The sequence below is a fragment of the Nannospalax galili genome, unplaced genomic scaffold (assembly GCF_000622305.1).
Source record: "Nannospalax galili isolate Female #2095 unplaced genomic scaffold, S.galili_v1.0 scaffold380, whole genome shotgun sequence".
NCBI lineage: Eukaryota > Metazoa > Chordata > Mammalia > Rodentia > Spalacidae > Nannospalax > Nannospalax galili.
The window spans coordinates 408704-424039 of NW_008348568.1; the positions used below are offsets into that span (position 1 = coordinate 408704).

Here is a 15336-nt window from a genome sequence, read left to right on the forward strand (position 1 = left end):
CAGAAAACAACAACAAAAACAAAAGTCTCTCTTTCCATGCATGCACACGTTAGGGAACAAGTAAGCAAACCCCAAGTCAGTACAGTACATCAATGACTGAAAGTTAAATAATGTGTTGATACATAAAGAAAAAAAAGATAACATGTTGACTGCTATTGATGAAAAGCATCTCAACAATTTACATAAAATGTTTACTAGTTTTTAAAAAGATGTCCTAAGAAGACCAAGCCACAATAAGTTAGTGTTTTCCATAATACATGCTGAGTTATTTGATCCCGTATCTATACACTGTTACTGTCTTTATTCCTAAATGTTGTGACAGTATATTTAATAACTGAGGTACAGTTTACATCTTTTTATAGATATTCTAAGAGGATTAATTTTTCTTTTCCAGTTTTTCATCTTCTTCACCTCCTCCAAAGAAAATCAAAGGAAACATTCCTAGAATGCAGCCAATAGTCACCCCAACAGCTTTGCCCTAAGGAAACATAAAAGAGTATTTTTTTTAAGTTAAAACAATATCCTTAAAACAGGTATCATGCTTAAGTATCTATGACAATAGACAGCAGCTACATAATATAAAACTCAACACTGACTGTATATACTGTTGAGCATAGTAACTTAAATAGAAAAATGAGCTATCAAATATGTAAGAACCTATCAATTTAAAGTTCAAAGGAATGAGGAAAACAACTTAATTGGCATAAAAAGTAACATCAGCCAGGTGTGGTGGTGCAAGCCTTTAATCCCAGCACTTGGGAGGCAGAGGAAGGCCGTGGCCCTCCTAGTCTACATAGTGAGTTCCAGGACAGCTGGAGCTACAGGGAGACCCTGTCTCAAAAAGACAAAAAAAAGGTAACATCAAAGAAATATTCAAATAAGACACACTTTTAAAAAATTACAGATCTATTTTGGGGCTGGAGTGACAGCTCAGCAGCTTAAGAGCACTGGCTGCTCTTGCAGAAGACCTGGCTTCAGTTCCTAGCACGCACACGGCAGTTGACAACCATCTGTAACTCCAGTTCCAGGGGAATTCGACACCATATTCTGACCTCTACAGGCACTGTATAACACAGGTACGCTTAACATACATGAAGACAAAACACTCAAACACATTTAAAAAAATAATAAAAATAAATAAGATTTTTTAAATTATACATGTATTTTAATGTCAGAAGACTGGAACATAGGAAAGAAAAATTTATCAACTATTCTCAATATTAACTTGGATTTGAAACCCCTTACATATAGTCCTTTTCAATATTTATTCCCATGTATACTTAATTATATGTAGAAACAACCATAACATAAACAGTTTTATTTTCTGTCTCACTCTGTTCTAAATAGCAACACATTATAATAAATTAGTTTCCAAACTGCTACATACATTTTAAGTTCCACTGAATTAGTGAGTCTACAATCTCCTTAAAGCCTTCCTTTTCATAAAGAAATCCCACTGCTACCATTTCACAGCTGTGAGACCACTGAAAATTTCTATGCATAGTTCTTCCTAATGATTTAAGAATTAAATGTTGGTATTGTTGCATCTTCATAGGCTGTTGTCATGCTGTTCATAGCAGATGAAACTATAGATGTGCATATATGCCCATTTTAAAATATGGATATATTTACACCAATATTTCTGCAACCTCACCTACACTGTGAAGTTAAAAATTTTAATAAATGATTCTTTAGTTTTTCATTTCTATGATAACTATCAAGTTTAAATACTTTTCATATAAGTTTTCTTTTTTAAAAAAAATTATTTTACATGTATGAATATGCCTGCATGTGGGTAAGTGTACCTGTGTCATGCAGTGCCCTTGGAGGAAAGAAGAGGGTGTTGGATTCCCTAGAACTGGAGTTATGGACAGTTGTTAGCCACCATGTGGGTGCTGAGATTCAAACTCAGGTCCTCTGTAAGAGCAGTCAGTACTCAACCACTGAATCATCTCTCCAGCCCCCCAAATATTCTTTATAAAATAAAATCATAACAAGCAAATAGTTCCTTATTGTTTCTCTACATTCCTTCATTTTTGTTGAAAGCTAAACATTTCCTTAGCACAAGTGTGACCCACTACTCATATTTTATGGTAATTACAGGATATTTCAGATATAAAAAAAAAATCCCTATGTCCCCCTTTAAAATAACTACTAACTACTACCGTCAGCAACCTCAAAGCAAGAAGTCTTAAAATTGATAAGCAATTTTTGAAACAAAAGATTAATAATTTTTAATATTGTTTCCAAGATTAACGATTAAAATAAAATACAAAGTATTATAAAGTCCAAAATGCTGTTTAGAAATACTTATCCATACTTTAAGTGTTGCATTTCAACATTTAAAGTGATAAATGAGAAATTTAATTCAACCTTTCAAGGTCATTTTTCACATACAAATCGTTTATTTCCAAACAAATAATTTTAATACCGTCACTAAAACAAATTCAGTTTAACTTTTTAATTTTATATGTTATTTCCTATCTTGCCTCCATAACATTTCACTCCATTACCACTGGATCTCTTTTCTCTCATCAGTCCATGGAAACACTCAGAAATGACCACTAATGAACAACTACAGTATCGGTGGGGATGGGCTCCAGGGCGGGGTCTCGAGTCTGTTAGTGGTGTAGTGTTTCCACTGAGCTTCCATGTCGTGCTGTATAGGTTAACTTATCTCAAAATTAAACTACTTGTTTCTAATGCAATGTAACTGTTATGTTGATGGTTGTTACACTATCTTTTTAGGGAAAAATGACAAGAAAAATGTGCATGTTGAACACATACACAATTTTTTTAAATACTCTGATCCACAGTTGGTGGAATCCATGGACGCAGACCCTGAAGACTATGATAGCAGCTGTGCATAATATGTAGTCTAAGAAGCCAGGATCTCTACAGCAAGAGAAACCGATCATCACTCACTGCTTCTTAAAATCTTTTAAAAATTTTTTTACTGAATTTTTGTATATTTCATACAATACATCTTAAACTCCCTCACCTCATCTGCATTCCCCAGAGTCCCCCCACTGTATTTCATGCATTCTGTCATATACATTAAGGCCTATTGAGTCGTTTGCATCCCCAAATGTCCTTCATTGTGCGTCCATCCAATGGAGCCTGTTCAGCATACCCAGTATCATTCCCTTAAAGACCACCCTCACCCAGCAGGGATCAGCTGCCAATAGTTCCTCAGCTAAGGCTGGGGCTTCTTACCCATTACCCCAGTTCTATGCTGGGTTTTTGTCTGGTTTGAGCTTGCGCAGGTCTTGTGCATGCTGTCACCATTGCTGTAAATTCGTAAGAGCAAGTTCCCAGTCTTTTCCTTGTGGTCATCACCATCCCTGGCTCTTACAGTCTTTCTGCTCCTTCCTTCACAATGATCCCTGAGTCCTGGGTGGCAAAGGTTTAATATAGGAGTCCTGTCCAGGGTCACACTCCTCAGTCTCTTATTCTCTACATTATTGCATGAGGAAGCTTCGCTGTGAGAGCTGAGAGATGCATTAATGTTCTCTCTGCCCCCTGTTCCACTACATTCCCTGAGCCTTAGGTGTAGAGACTGCGTTGCAGATGTGTCTCTTAGGGCTGGGCATTTCTCAGACACTTATTTTTGCACCACATGCGTGGTGAGAGGTATACTTGTCAGGCTAGTCTGGAGGTCTCGGCAGGGCGCCAAGACAGATCCAACGGGATAGGATCCCTGTGGCCCCAGGAAGTCTGAGAGCTCAGATGGCAGGGCACTCCCTTCCTTTTTACTACTAACTTCCCTTTAGGTGTCATCTAGGATTTGTTTTTTATATATTTTATTTATTATTTTTATTTTATGTGTATGAGTGTATTGTGTAGGTAAGTGCACCCTTGTCGTGCAATGCCTGTGGAGGACAGAAGCTGTTGGATCCCCTGGAACTGGAGTTCAGAGAGTTGTTAGCTGCTACGTAGGTGCTGGGATTCGAACCCAGGTCTTCTGCAAGAACAGCCAGTGTTCTTAACCACTGAGCCATCTCTCCAGCCCCCCACCAGTAGTATAAGAGTGTTTTGCCTCCATGTATGTAAGTGCACCACATGCAGTGTGTGAAGAGTCCAGATCACTGGAAATGAAGTTACAGGCAGTTGTTAGCCACCGTGTGTGCTGGGAACTGAACCCGGGTCCTCTGCAAGAGCAGTCGGTGCTCTTAACCACTGAGCCATCTCTCCAGCCCCTCATCTAGGATTTTAACTGTGCACATTTCCTGCCTACAAAATACTCAAATTTGAAAGTACTGTAGAATCACTCTAAGTGTGTTAAAACACAAATTGTTCATCCTTCTTCCAGAATTTGACATAAACCTGTAGCTGAAAGGCTTCCCAATGGCCACAGGTCCCCTTCCTCCTAGCATGTAAAGTTTTACATAATCTCCTCCCACATTCTAACCAACAGCAAAGGTGATACTATATCACATTAGGCTGCTAGCAGCCTCCTGGCTTTCTCTCTTGTTGGCTATGATGCTGCCACCCTGTGAAACGGCTCATGGGAAAGGTCACATGCAAGGAGCTACACATGATCTCTAGATAATGAAGGAAGCCTATGAGAATGAGGTGGCCTGTGGCAAACAGACAGCAAGAACTTGGGACTGTTATAACCACAAGGAAGTTAATTTTGCTGAAGAACTATGTGATCTGGACATGAAACCATAACCAGGTAAACCTTCAGATCAGAACCAAGTCCTGGCTCCACACTGACTGCAACTTCCAAGGGGATCCAGCTAAGCTGTACCTGTCACCTTACTCACAGAAGAGATAACACATATATGCTGTTGTAAATTGCTACATTTCTGGTAATTTCTAATACAGCCATAGACGGGCTGTAATGGAGTCCAATGGTATGGTGCCCACAATCTCCCACTGAAAGTTGATCCTGCTGATCCTGGCCCCCATGCTTTAAGCACCACCACCCTCTCCACGGTCTGACTGGATTTAATGCTGTAGTCTGCCTCTGTTAGCACTCCCACCCTCTCTTCACCCTGCTGTGCTCTTTTCTGTTGCTTTCACATTCATGAACCTCTAATGCACTACGATTTTTCTTTTTCAGTACTTTTTATTGTCTGTCTCCTCCCCTGGAGAAACAAGATCCACCAGAAAAAGATCTTGCTTTGTTAGCCATGCTCCAAATGTCTAGATCGGTACCTGGCACAAAACAGACAAACATCAATACTTGTTGAATGAACACCTAACACTGACTATTTCTAATTCAGATTTTTCTGACTCATGACTTTCATTTCAGATGTCTACCAGATATAGCACCTCAAATTCAACATGTCCATAACTGAACTCACTACCTTCCTTACAAACTTGTTCTTCGTTTTTTGTTTTTGTTTTTTTTTTTGACTTAATTGCCAGCCTCATAATCCACCCAGTTTCCTTCCCATTTAGTCTTTGCCAACTAGTCATCATCACCTATGGATGCGGTTAAAGGTCTTCGGGTAACATACACCAAGCCATTCCTGTCTCGACCCATGCTCGCCTATCCATGCTGTGTTCTATTACTATGTCTACCCACACTTACTGCATGGTAGACTCTTGAAATGACTAAATTTGTACTCTGAATGTATCTTTTTTTTTTTTTTTTTTATCATGCCCTTCTATGCTAGTCAATGTACATAGAAACTCTCTTGGTCTTCTAGTAAATGCCTCATCAGTAACTCCAAAAAATTCCACCTGGAGAGATACCTCAGTTGGTAATGTATTTGCTGCAGAAGAATGAGGACCTGGGTTTGATCCCCAGAACCCACATAAAAATGCCAAACGTGGAGAGATGGCTTGGCAGTTAAGAGCACTGACTGTTATCTTGCAGAGGACCCGGGTTCAATTCCCCCATGGTGGCTAACCACCATCCGTAACTCCAGTTCCAGGGGAATCTGATGCTCTCTTCTGACCTCCATGGGCATTGCATGTTACAGGTACACTTACATACATGCAGGCAATACACTCATAGACATGAAATGAAAAAGTAAAATATTTTTTGAAAAAATGTTGGGCATGGTGGCAGGTGCTGTAATCCCAGCAGTGGTGAGGCAGAAGCAGGTGGCTCCCCAGGGCTAGTTGTCCAGCTAGCACAGCCATTCCAACTCAGTAATCTCCAGGCCAATGACAGACCTTGTGTCAAAATACAAGGTGGAAGGTTTCTGAGGAACAACAAACCAGACCAACCTCTGGCCTCCACATGCATGCATGTGCATGCCAACCCGTACACATGTGTACCAACATGAACACACACACGTATGCACACAGAAATAGTAATGTTTTAACATCTTTAAAGATCAATGCCAGGCCACACCTTTAATCCCAGCACTTGGGAGGTAGAGGCAGATAGGATCTCTGTGAGATCAAGACTAGCCTGGTCTACACAGTGGTTCCAAGCCAGCCAGGGCTACAGGGAGACCCTGTCTCAAACAAACAACAAAAATTATTTAAGATCCAATAATTACCAAAAATTCTTCCATTTACTAAAGGCAGTTCCTCCTCACAATGTATTCATTCCCTTACTGTTATTATTGCTTTATTTTGTGATAATTACTATTTATGACTACTTACATCATATTAAATATTAATAATTTGTTTACATGCCTGATTCTCCACCTAACAAAGTCCCTCAGGTATAACTATAGTCTATTATTCATTTTATACCTTTCAGTCTCTAGCATATAACAGATACTCCTTGATATTAACTAAGTCGTATAAAGATTTTTTTTAAACATCAATTACATTTACAAAAGATAAGGAGTTAATAAATTATTTTTCTGAGAACTTCTAAGGCCTGAGTAATGTTTCTTAATAACTCACTCAAATCAACTGTAGTCTTAAAGTTACCATACTGACCACCAAATTCATGATCAAAGGCATACAACTTACTTACCAAATGAGTACTAACACGTGTTTGCCACATGTCAACTTGCTTTGGTGTAAGATCAGGAATCGACAGGCCTAACCTGGAAGCCAAGGCTTCAACATAACCTGCAAGTCTTTAAGAAAATAAGAGAACAAGGAAAGTGGGCTTTAAAGAGACATGCAAATATCTTCATATAGGAAAAAAAAAACAACTATTACAAAGAGAAACAAGAGCATTTTATACTTGTTCCTGTCACTCAAGAAATAGCATAAACACTTTTACAACTTCTGCTTTTATTGTGTATAAATATATCCAGTTTAAAATATTTTCACATCCACATATTTAATATACAGGTAAATTGCCTTAGAGTAATTACTCCTTATTATCCTAAAAAGATCAATCAAGGTATATCTAGCTGTTTCTCCATTTCTGTAACAAAATACTCTGACCAATACCAACTTGGGGAGGAAAAGGGTTTATTCAGCTTACATCTCCCAGGTCACAGTTCATCAGAGAGCACAAGGTAGGAATTTAGGGCAACAACCTGGAGGCAGGAGCTGGAGACAGGCCATGGAGGAATGCAGTGTGCTGGCTTGCTCCCCTGGCCCCTGCTCAGCCTGCTTTCTTATGCAACACAGGCCCACCTGCCCAGGGGTGGCACCACCTACAGTGGACTAGGCCCTCCCACAACACTCAACAATCAAGAAGATGCCCCACAGACATAGCCACAGGCCAGTTCAATGGAGGCAGTTCACCAACTGAGGCTCCCTCAACCCAGGCGTGTCAAGTTGACACTAAAGTTATCCAGCGCGTGCATGCCTGACTGCATGCATGCGTCTGTGCATGCATGCAAATATTAAAGTTTTTGCAATTACTCCAAACTCAAAGTATTTTAATGTAACATATAAATTAATAACTATTATTAGAAATTAATAGTTTTGAAAATTCATCAGACTGGTATACTTATAAAAATAGCCAGAAATTTTCAGGCTACCTTAAGTATTTTATCAAATCTAAGTTACCGTCACTTACTGGATATAACCTTACTCTAAGAACTGTAAGAAAAAAGCTTGTCAATTAAACTTTTCAGATCAACATTTATAAGATGGATTCTGGATTCAGATGTTAAGTTCTTTTAAAGTGTGGATCTAAGAAACCATAAATTGTGGTATTTGTTAGTGATAGCAAAAATAGGACAGAGGAAAGATAGTTCTTAAATATAAAGGCTCCTTGTAAAAGCTTTCTGTGATGTAACTTAAAACTAATGTCTTTAAAGTCTATTATATCATTTGGTTCTATTAAGTATCAGAAAACTATACAGAAACTATAATATTGTCAATATTAATCTTAAAGTTTGAAGCTGGGAATGGAATGCTGAAGAGGTGGTATCATTATAAGACTTTATATTCTAGGGTATAAAATACTCTAATCATGGTCCTAAAGCAAAAAAAGGAAAAAAACTTCAAGAGGTACTTCAGCCCTAAACTCAGGTGCAGATACCTAATACTGGGAGTCAGATCCCCTATAAAACTGCTTTTTCCTGGATCATGGGGCTTAGCAGACTTGGCTAAGCCCCAATCCAAATCTCAAAACATTCCACTTGAATTCCAAGAAAGAAATACAAAGTCAATGACAGAACAAGAGAAAGATGTTTATCATATCATTTAATACCATTTCTCAGCTTTCCCCAAGCTCAGGAAGCAGCCCAGGCCATCAGCCACCGGGAAGAAAGAGAGAAGCCTGCTTTCCCAAGTAGCCGTTCACAATGTACTTCAACATCCCTGCCATATGAAAGAAAAAATGCCCAAGCAAGCCGGGTGTGGTGGCGCACACCTTTAACCCCAGCACTTGGGAGGCAGAGGCAGGCGGATCTTTGAGAGTTCAAGGTTAGCCTGGTCTACATAATGAGTTCCAGGAAAGCTGGGGCTACAGGGAGACCCTGGCTCAAAAAGACCAAAAAAAAAAAAAAAAAAAAGCCCAAGCAAATGCTGCGGGTGTGGCTCAGTGGTAGGGCATATCCTTAGTACATATAAGGTCTTAAATTCAACCTCCAGCATTAACGTGTGTGTGTACTTTGAACTTTGTGCAAGTGAGGTAGAATAGAAAAATGACAGAGATTTGCTTTTAATCACACCTTCCCCTTAGAGAAATACATCTATAAACAGAATTTCCTATTATGGTAGTTTTAGGCTAAATTTTTGCATATGTCACAATGCCAAGGTTCTATTTCAAGAAATTAATTCTCTATGCCTACCTAACACACTGCCCTAGCGCCTATCGTTGCTGTACATCAATTATTAAATACTATTAATTTAGGAATATTAAGCTAAAATTTTAGTTCTAGGACACAAAGGAAAATAAGCATTCTTCTTTCGGCCTTCCTAATTAAAGGAGAATATAGAAAAGAACATGTAGGTCCATAAATGCAGACATGAATTCATGAATGGACTTACCCAAGTCCAGCTAAATCTGAAACAAGATTTCCCAAAGCAGCAGCTAGAAATTTTAAAAATGCACAAAGAATTATTATATGAAAGTAAGAAAACTCACAGCAATACATCACGACGCAGCCCGCAGAGCACTGGTCTAAAGAGTTGCCACATCTCTCTAGCTGTAACAACTACATCCAAAGTAACTCACTGGACAGCAGACGCTCAAGAATTCAAAGTAAGCACAATTCTGAAATCATAATATTCTATCTCCATTAAAAGGGTTTTTCCTATTAGAACATCAAATTTCCATTTTGGTTTCAATACTACAATTTTACAGTTGTGTCTTTCTTTCATGTGACAATTATTTCAGGGAATTTGGATACTTGGAAGTTTAAGAATAAAGTCATACACACAACCCTAAATTCAAGGGCATCAAGGAAGAGAGGTACTTCACTTAAAAATATTTCTACCCATCTAGAAAAAAAATATTTTAATAGAGACAAAGGATAAAAAGGGTTGGAAGCAACACTAAATTACAAGAAAAACTCAACAACACAGACGGCTTAATTGAGTATTGTTACCCTTAACTAACATAAAATATATATATATATGTATATAGTACTAACATAAATCTCTTAAGAAAAAAGTGCTATATACACAAAACTAAGAATCAGAAGATTAAGGTTAAAGAGATAAACTAATAGACATCTCAGTGAGTAAATTCATTTCAAATAAATTATTCTCTTCTAAACCTAACTTACTGACATTTTAAACAATATGCAGACAATGAAATTTTAACATTTGCTATTATTAAATACCTGCCATTGTTGAAATTCCCAAAATAATTCCAATAGACAATTCAATCTGGGTTCCCTGAAAAGTAATTAGGGGGAAAAAAAATCTTAAAAATTAAAGCTGACAGGGCAGTAAAAGAAAAATTGCCAATAAAAACAGATTAAGTACTTATATCAACATGCGAGTACAACAAAATGATATATATAAAATATGCACAAATATGTGTATTATATAGTGAGGTAATTCACATAATTAAAAATATACATTTATGAAGGAAACATTTCATTCATTAAAACTAGGCCTTCATAAAAATAAATAGCAACACATGTAGCCATCAATTCATCATTAAGAATCTAGAATTTAGAATTCCTATTTTTCTGTCAGAGAGAAAGATGTTTTAAATCACTTTGAAAACAAAGACTGTTGCACACACATTAAAGTCTGAATATGTCTATCCTATTATTTACTCTATAAAAATATTAAGAATAAACCAGTTTCTAGGAAAACTGCTATTTGTAAGATTATCCTCTAATCTTTAGTTCTTTAGCCACTAAGTAGTGAAACTGTGATTCATTTATAAGTGGTAAAGCATTTAGTTTTATAGACCTATAAGAAAAACGAACCCACTGTATTTCCACTGAATTTTTTTTATTGAGACTTTTTTTTTTTAATCAGTGTCTGGAATTAGTTTTTTTAATTATTTTTGTTTTATGTGTATGGATGTATTGCCTGCATGTAGGTAAGTGCACCACGTCGTGCAATGCCCGTGGGGGTCAGAAGAGGCTGTCGGATCCCCTGGGACTGGAGTTACGGACAGCTGTTAGCTGCCACGTGGGTGCTAGGATTTGAACTGTTCTTAACCGCTGAGTCATCTCTCCAGCCCTGAGACTCATATTTTTACGTCCACTTTCAACTGGAGGAACTGAAGCAGATAAAACTATTTATTTATTATACAGAAGGAAGACGTCCTAGGATCTATTTTGAAAATTCAGTTCTAATCCTTGACTAAGATAAACTTAATTTTCTAGAATATTGGCATTTAAAATTTTTTTAAATTCAAATCTCCATGTTGAGAAAAAAGTCCAGTGTGCTATATAAAATATTGCATTACTTATCAATTATGCACAAAGCTAAAAAGAAATTGAATAAATTTTCCCTCAATTTTCTTGTCCTCCACTTTCAGTTGTACTGCCTTAAGACATAATTCAAGAGCCTGATGGACCACACTTGCCCAGGCATGTAAAATTACAAGCTTCTAAAGGTACCTTAAAAACCCCAGATTTCTGAAGAAAAGAAAAGAAAAAAAAAAAAAAAAGAAAGAAGAAGAAGAAACAAAAGGAAAAAAACAGGCACAGAGAAAAATAACAAAGATGTGCGTATTTGTTTTATAGATGCAGACAGTGTGGAGCAGCAGTATTCAAGAGATGTGCCTCAGGCTACAGTGCACAGGAAACAGAGACAGTGGAATGAACAGCAGTGAGTCACCCTGGTGACCCAAGAACTTCTTTGCAAAATATGCATTTAAAAAGTGCTTGTGTGAGCTGAGGAAACAGCTTGGTGGTGGAGTATCCACCTAATAGGCAATATGTGAGGCTTCAGGTTTGATCTCCAGCACAACATACAAAATAAGCATTTATGTACTTTATCTTTTTGGGTAAATTTAGGTATTTGAAGGGCATAAAAAGTGTCATATAAATTCAAAAATGTTTTGAGGAAAATTCTTTACTTTGTTCCATATTTTATAAAATTCTGTTTTAAGGGGCTGGAGAGATGGCTTAGCGGTTAAGAGCACAGGCGGCTCTTGCAGAGGACCCGGGTTCGATTCCCAACACCCACATGGTGGCTATGAACCGTCTTTAACTCCAGTTCCAGGGGAATCCGAAGCTCTTTTCTGACCTCTGCAGCACTGCATGACACAGGTGCACTCACATACATGCAGGCAATACACTCGTACACATAAAATAAAAATAATAAATTTTTTTTAAATTATGTTTTAATAGGTGACATAGAACTTATAAATAAATCTAATACCAGTTCTCAAAGTTATGCCTCATTCATCACCTTAATTTACCTTATAATTAATCTACTCCAGAATCCAAAAAAGTTTTATCCTAATTGTAAAACAAATTCTTTAAACCACTAAAATAAAAATTATAAAAAGCAATCCAGTAATACAAAATTACAATCAGCTATGTAACCTAAGGCTTAGTATTAATAGCAGCCAGCAATGCCGGTCTCCTCGACACTGTTACAATCAGCTATGTAGAAATCTGTTCTGACTGTTACAAATAGGGCAGCAGCCAGGAAGAAACATCTAATAGGACGGAGAAAAACAAGTCCATGGCATGACAGGGCAGAGGAATCAAAAGCTCCATCCTGTCTTAGAAAACTCACAGCTACTCCACAATGTGCAAAGATCATTAGTGCTTTATTTTTAAAATACAGTAAAAAGGTTAAAACAAAACATTCCTAAGACAGTGGTTATCACTGATTTCCTTTTCAGAGATTCTACCACTACATTATTTACCTATTTTAGTCTCTGCAGACAAATACAACACCTCATTTTCCCTGGAAAACATCACCGTCTCTGAAATAGCCTTCAGTTATAGAGACAGCGTTTTTCAGATGCATTACTCCCGCCAGATGTTGAAGTAAAAACTGCAGATTATCCTGAAGCTGGATTACTATATAAACAGGTTATTAATAACTTGGAGTTAACTATCACAGGTCTGGAAAAACATGCTGTGATATACTAATAATGAGGCACAGGTCTGAAGAACACAAAATAATGAATTCTACTATCTGACTCGGATGTGTTTGGTTTGGTTTGATTTGAGTAGGTAGCTATATCTAAACACAGATATCTATTACTTTAGTGGGTTTTTTAAAAATAAAAACATATTGTGGAGCCTGATTCAGAATCTAAGGCAGCACCAGTTTCCCTGCTCTTCTCTCTCTCCAAAATATTCCTTCACCCTCTTTATGCAAAACCTTTCATCTCCACAATTCCCTGAAGCACAAGGCAGTATTTCAGCATGTAAGTGTTTAGGTCTGCCCTATTAAGAAAAAAAAAAAAAAAAAATGCAATGGTCATTAAAATGGCAGTATGTGTACTAGCTGTCAATAAAGGAATCTAAAATGTTGAGAGAAGTCAGAATAAAGTGAAATATTTACCCCAGAAATGCTCTAGATCACACAATCATGTGTATCATGAACACACAGAGGCTTAACTACAATTTTTAAATTCAATATAATGGGGTGTTTGTAAAAGTAGATTTGCTTTACATTAACTGTTGAAATAATCTAGTCAACTCAAAATTTAGTAGTTTGAGAAAAGCAGTGTGGTTCTAAATGCGCGAATACTTTTCTGACGCTCAGATACACACACTGCTCAATCTTATTCTTATACCCATATTAGGAAAATGTCATAATGCTCAAAAAAGGACTATCCTGGAATTACATTTTAGGGAATTTGATGTGTGTTGACCTTTGGAAATCTGGTCTGCAGTGACTCTTATGACCTCAAGTTGTGCACAGGTTAGAGCACATTCTCTGACTGCTGATATAGCCAGACACCACTTTGCTGTGATACTGTATCTCTCTCTTCAACCAGAAGAATGGCTGTACCCTATGGAAAGCTCATCCCCATCAATCTGGACGCAAGGCTAGACCATATAGCAACCAAAACCATCCTGAATGAACTTATTTTAGATATTCTTTAAACAACTTTTATAATCCATAAAGCATACTTTCTAAAATCCCTATTTTGAAACTAAATCTACTTATGTTCATCTGTAATAAGAGGTGAATTCTAAAACTCCAAAAAGCAGCTCTGCTACCTCCCCACCCTTTCTTCCCCTCCTCTTTCCTTCCCCCTCTCTTCCTGTTCCTCTTCCCCAAATTATCTTCTTCCCTTCCAGCCTCCTTCATTTTGAGTAGTCTCCTTAATATAGCATGACTATTTACAAGCGATAATCAATAGAATTTTTTAAGTTAAACTCTGTGAAGCTGACAAATTCTCAGAGCTCTAACTCAGAGAAGTATTTTGATTTTCTCAAATAAGTAAAAACTCCACCTTAGTATTCCTAAACTAGAATCTAGTTTAAAGAAGCAACTGATACTTTTTTTTCTCTTCCCAGTACGTAGTTAACAGACCTTCAATCTACTGCTGATACCTGAGAAAGAAGACTGAATAACATCTTCTAAAAGTTGGTAACTGCGCTAATTGAACTATGATCAAATTATTATATTCACACAAAATAGAAGTAGATAGAACACTGGAGTAGTTTTAAAATACTTGCATTTTAGTCATTAATTTATTTCTTTTAGGAAAATAAACCAAATACTGGTACCCACTAAGAGCGTTGTAACTGATTTAAGAAAGTTAAACCCACTGTTCCTGAGATTTAAGTGTAACAAAGTAAAGGGGAACTTTAAATACTACAGTGCTACAAGGCAGAAGACGGTCTATCCAACGTTGTGAATGGAAGCTTAAGACCATCTTCGGGTTAAATTCTGAGACTAAAGCCTAGACTGTGTCCCAAACTTCTCTTAAGACATTCTTTTATTTAAAAAAATTATTATTATTTTTAAATTTTATGTATATGAGTGTACTGCCTGCATGTATGTACGTGCACCCGTGTCATGCAATGCCCACAGAGGTCAAAAGACGGCGTGAGATCCCCTGGAACTGGAGTCACAGATGGTTGTTAGATACCATGTGGGTGCTGGGAACTGAACCGTGCTCTTCTGGAAGAGCAGCCAGTGCTCCTAACTGCTGAGTCATCTCTCCTGTACCAGTTAGAGCATTCTTAAGTAAGAAAATTCAACAAGGAGCTACCCATATATCCTATATATGTGATGCCAACTATCAACACAACTAAAGAACATCAGGTATTTTTAGACACCTTTTTCTCTTTAATAAAAGTGCTCAAACTAGAACAAAACAATATAATCCATAAATGCCTGTCCAAATGCTTTGCCAAAAATTTTAATTTATATAATGCCTTAAAATTGAACTTCTGTAATTAATATGAAATGTACTAAAAGCAGCCTTGTTCATTATGCTAACTTTATCACTATAATATAGAGATTATTAAGAAAATGTTGACCACATTAATTTCTTTATTAACTCAAAATAGAAGTGGGGAGAAAACTTACTGCAACAATCATAATTGCATTATCCAAAAAGCCAAACCCTACGAAAGGTATCGCATTGTGGAAGAATACTGAAAAACATCAAAA

General features: G+C 37.1%; 1 protein-coding gene across 1 annotated transcript in view; it reads right to left on the minus strand.

Moving 5' to 3' along the window:
* Tmem65 (transmembrane protein 65) overlaps positions 1-15336 on the minus strand; it is a gene marked incomplete in the record, with an annotated part of 52119 nt that overhangs the window by 2182 nt on the left and 34601 nt on the right. The window contains 5 exon segments of the mRNA XM_017801200.2: positions 9-478; positions 6893-6998; positions 9319-9361; positions 10116-10170; positions 15253-15320. Of these exon segments, the coding sequence (XP_017656689.1) occupies positions 377-478; positions 6893-6998; positions 9319-9361; positions 10116-10170; positions 15253-15320 (374 nt within the window).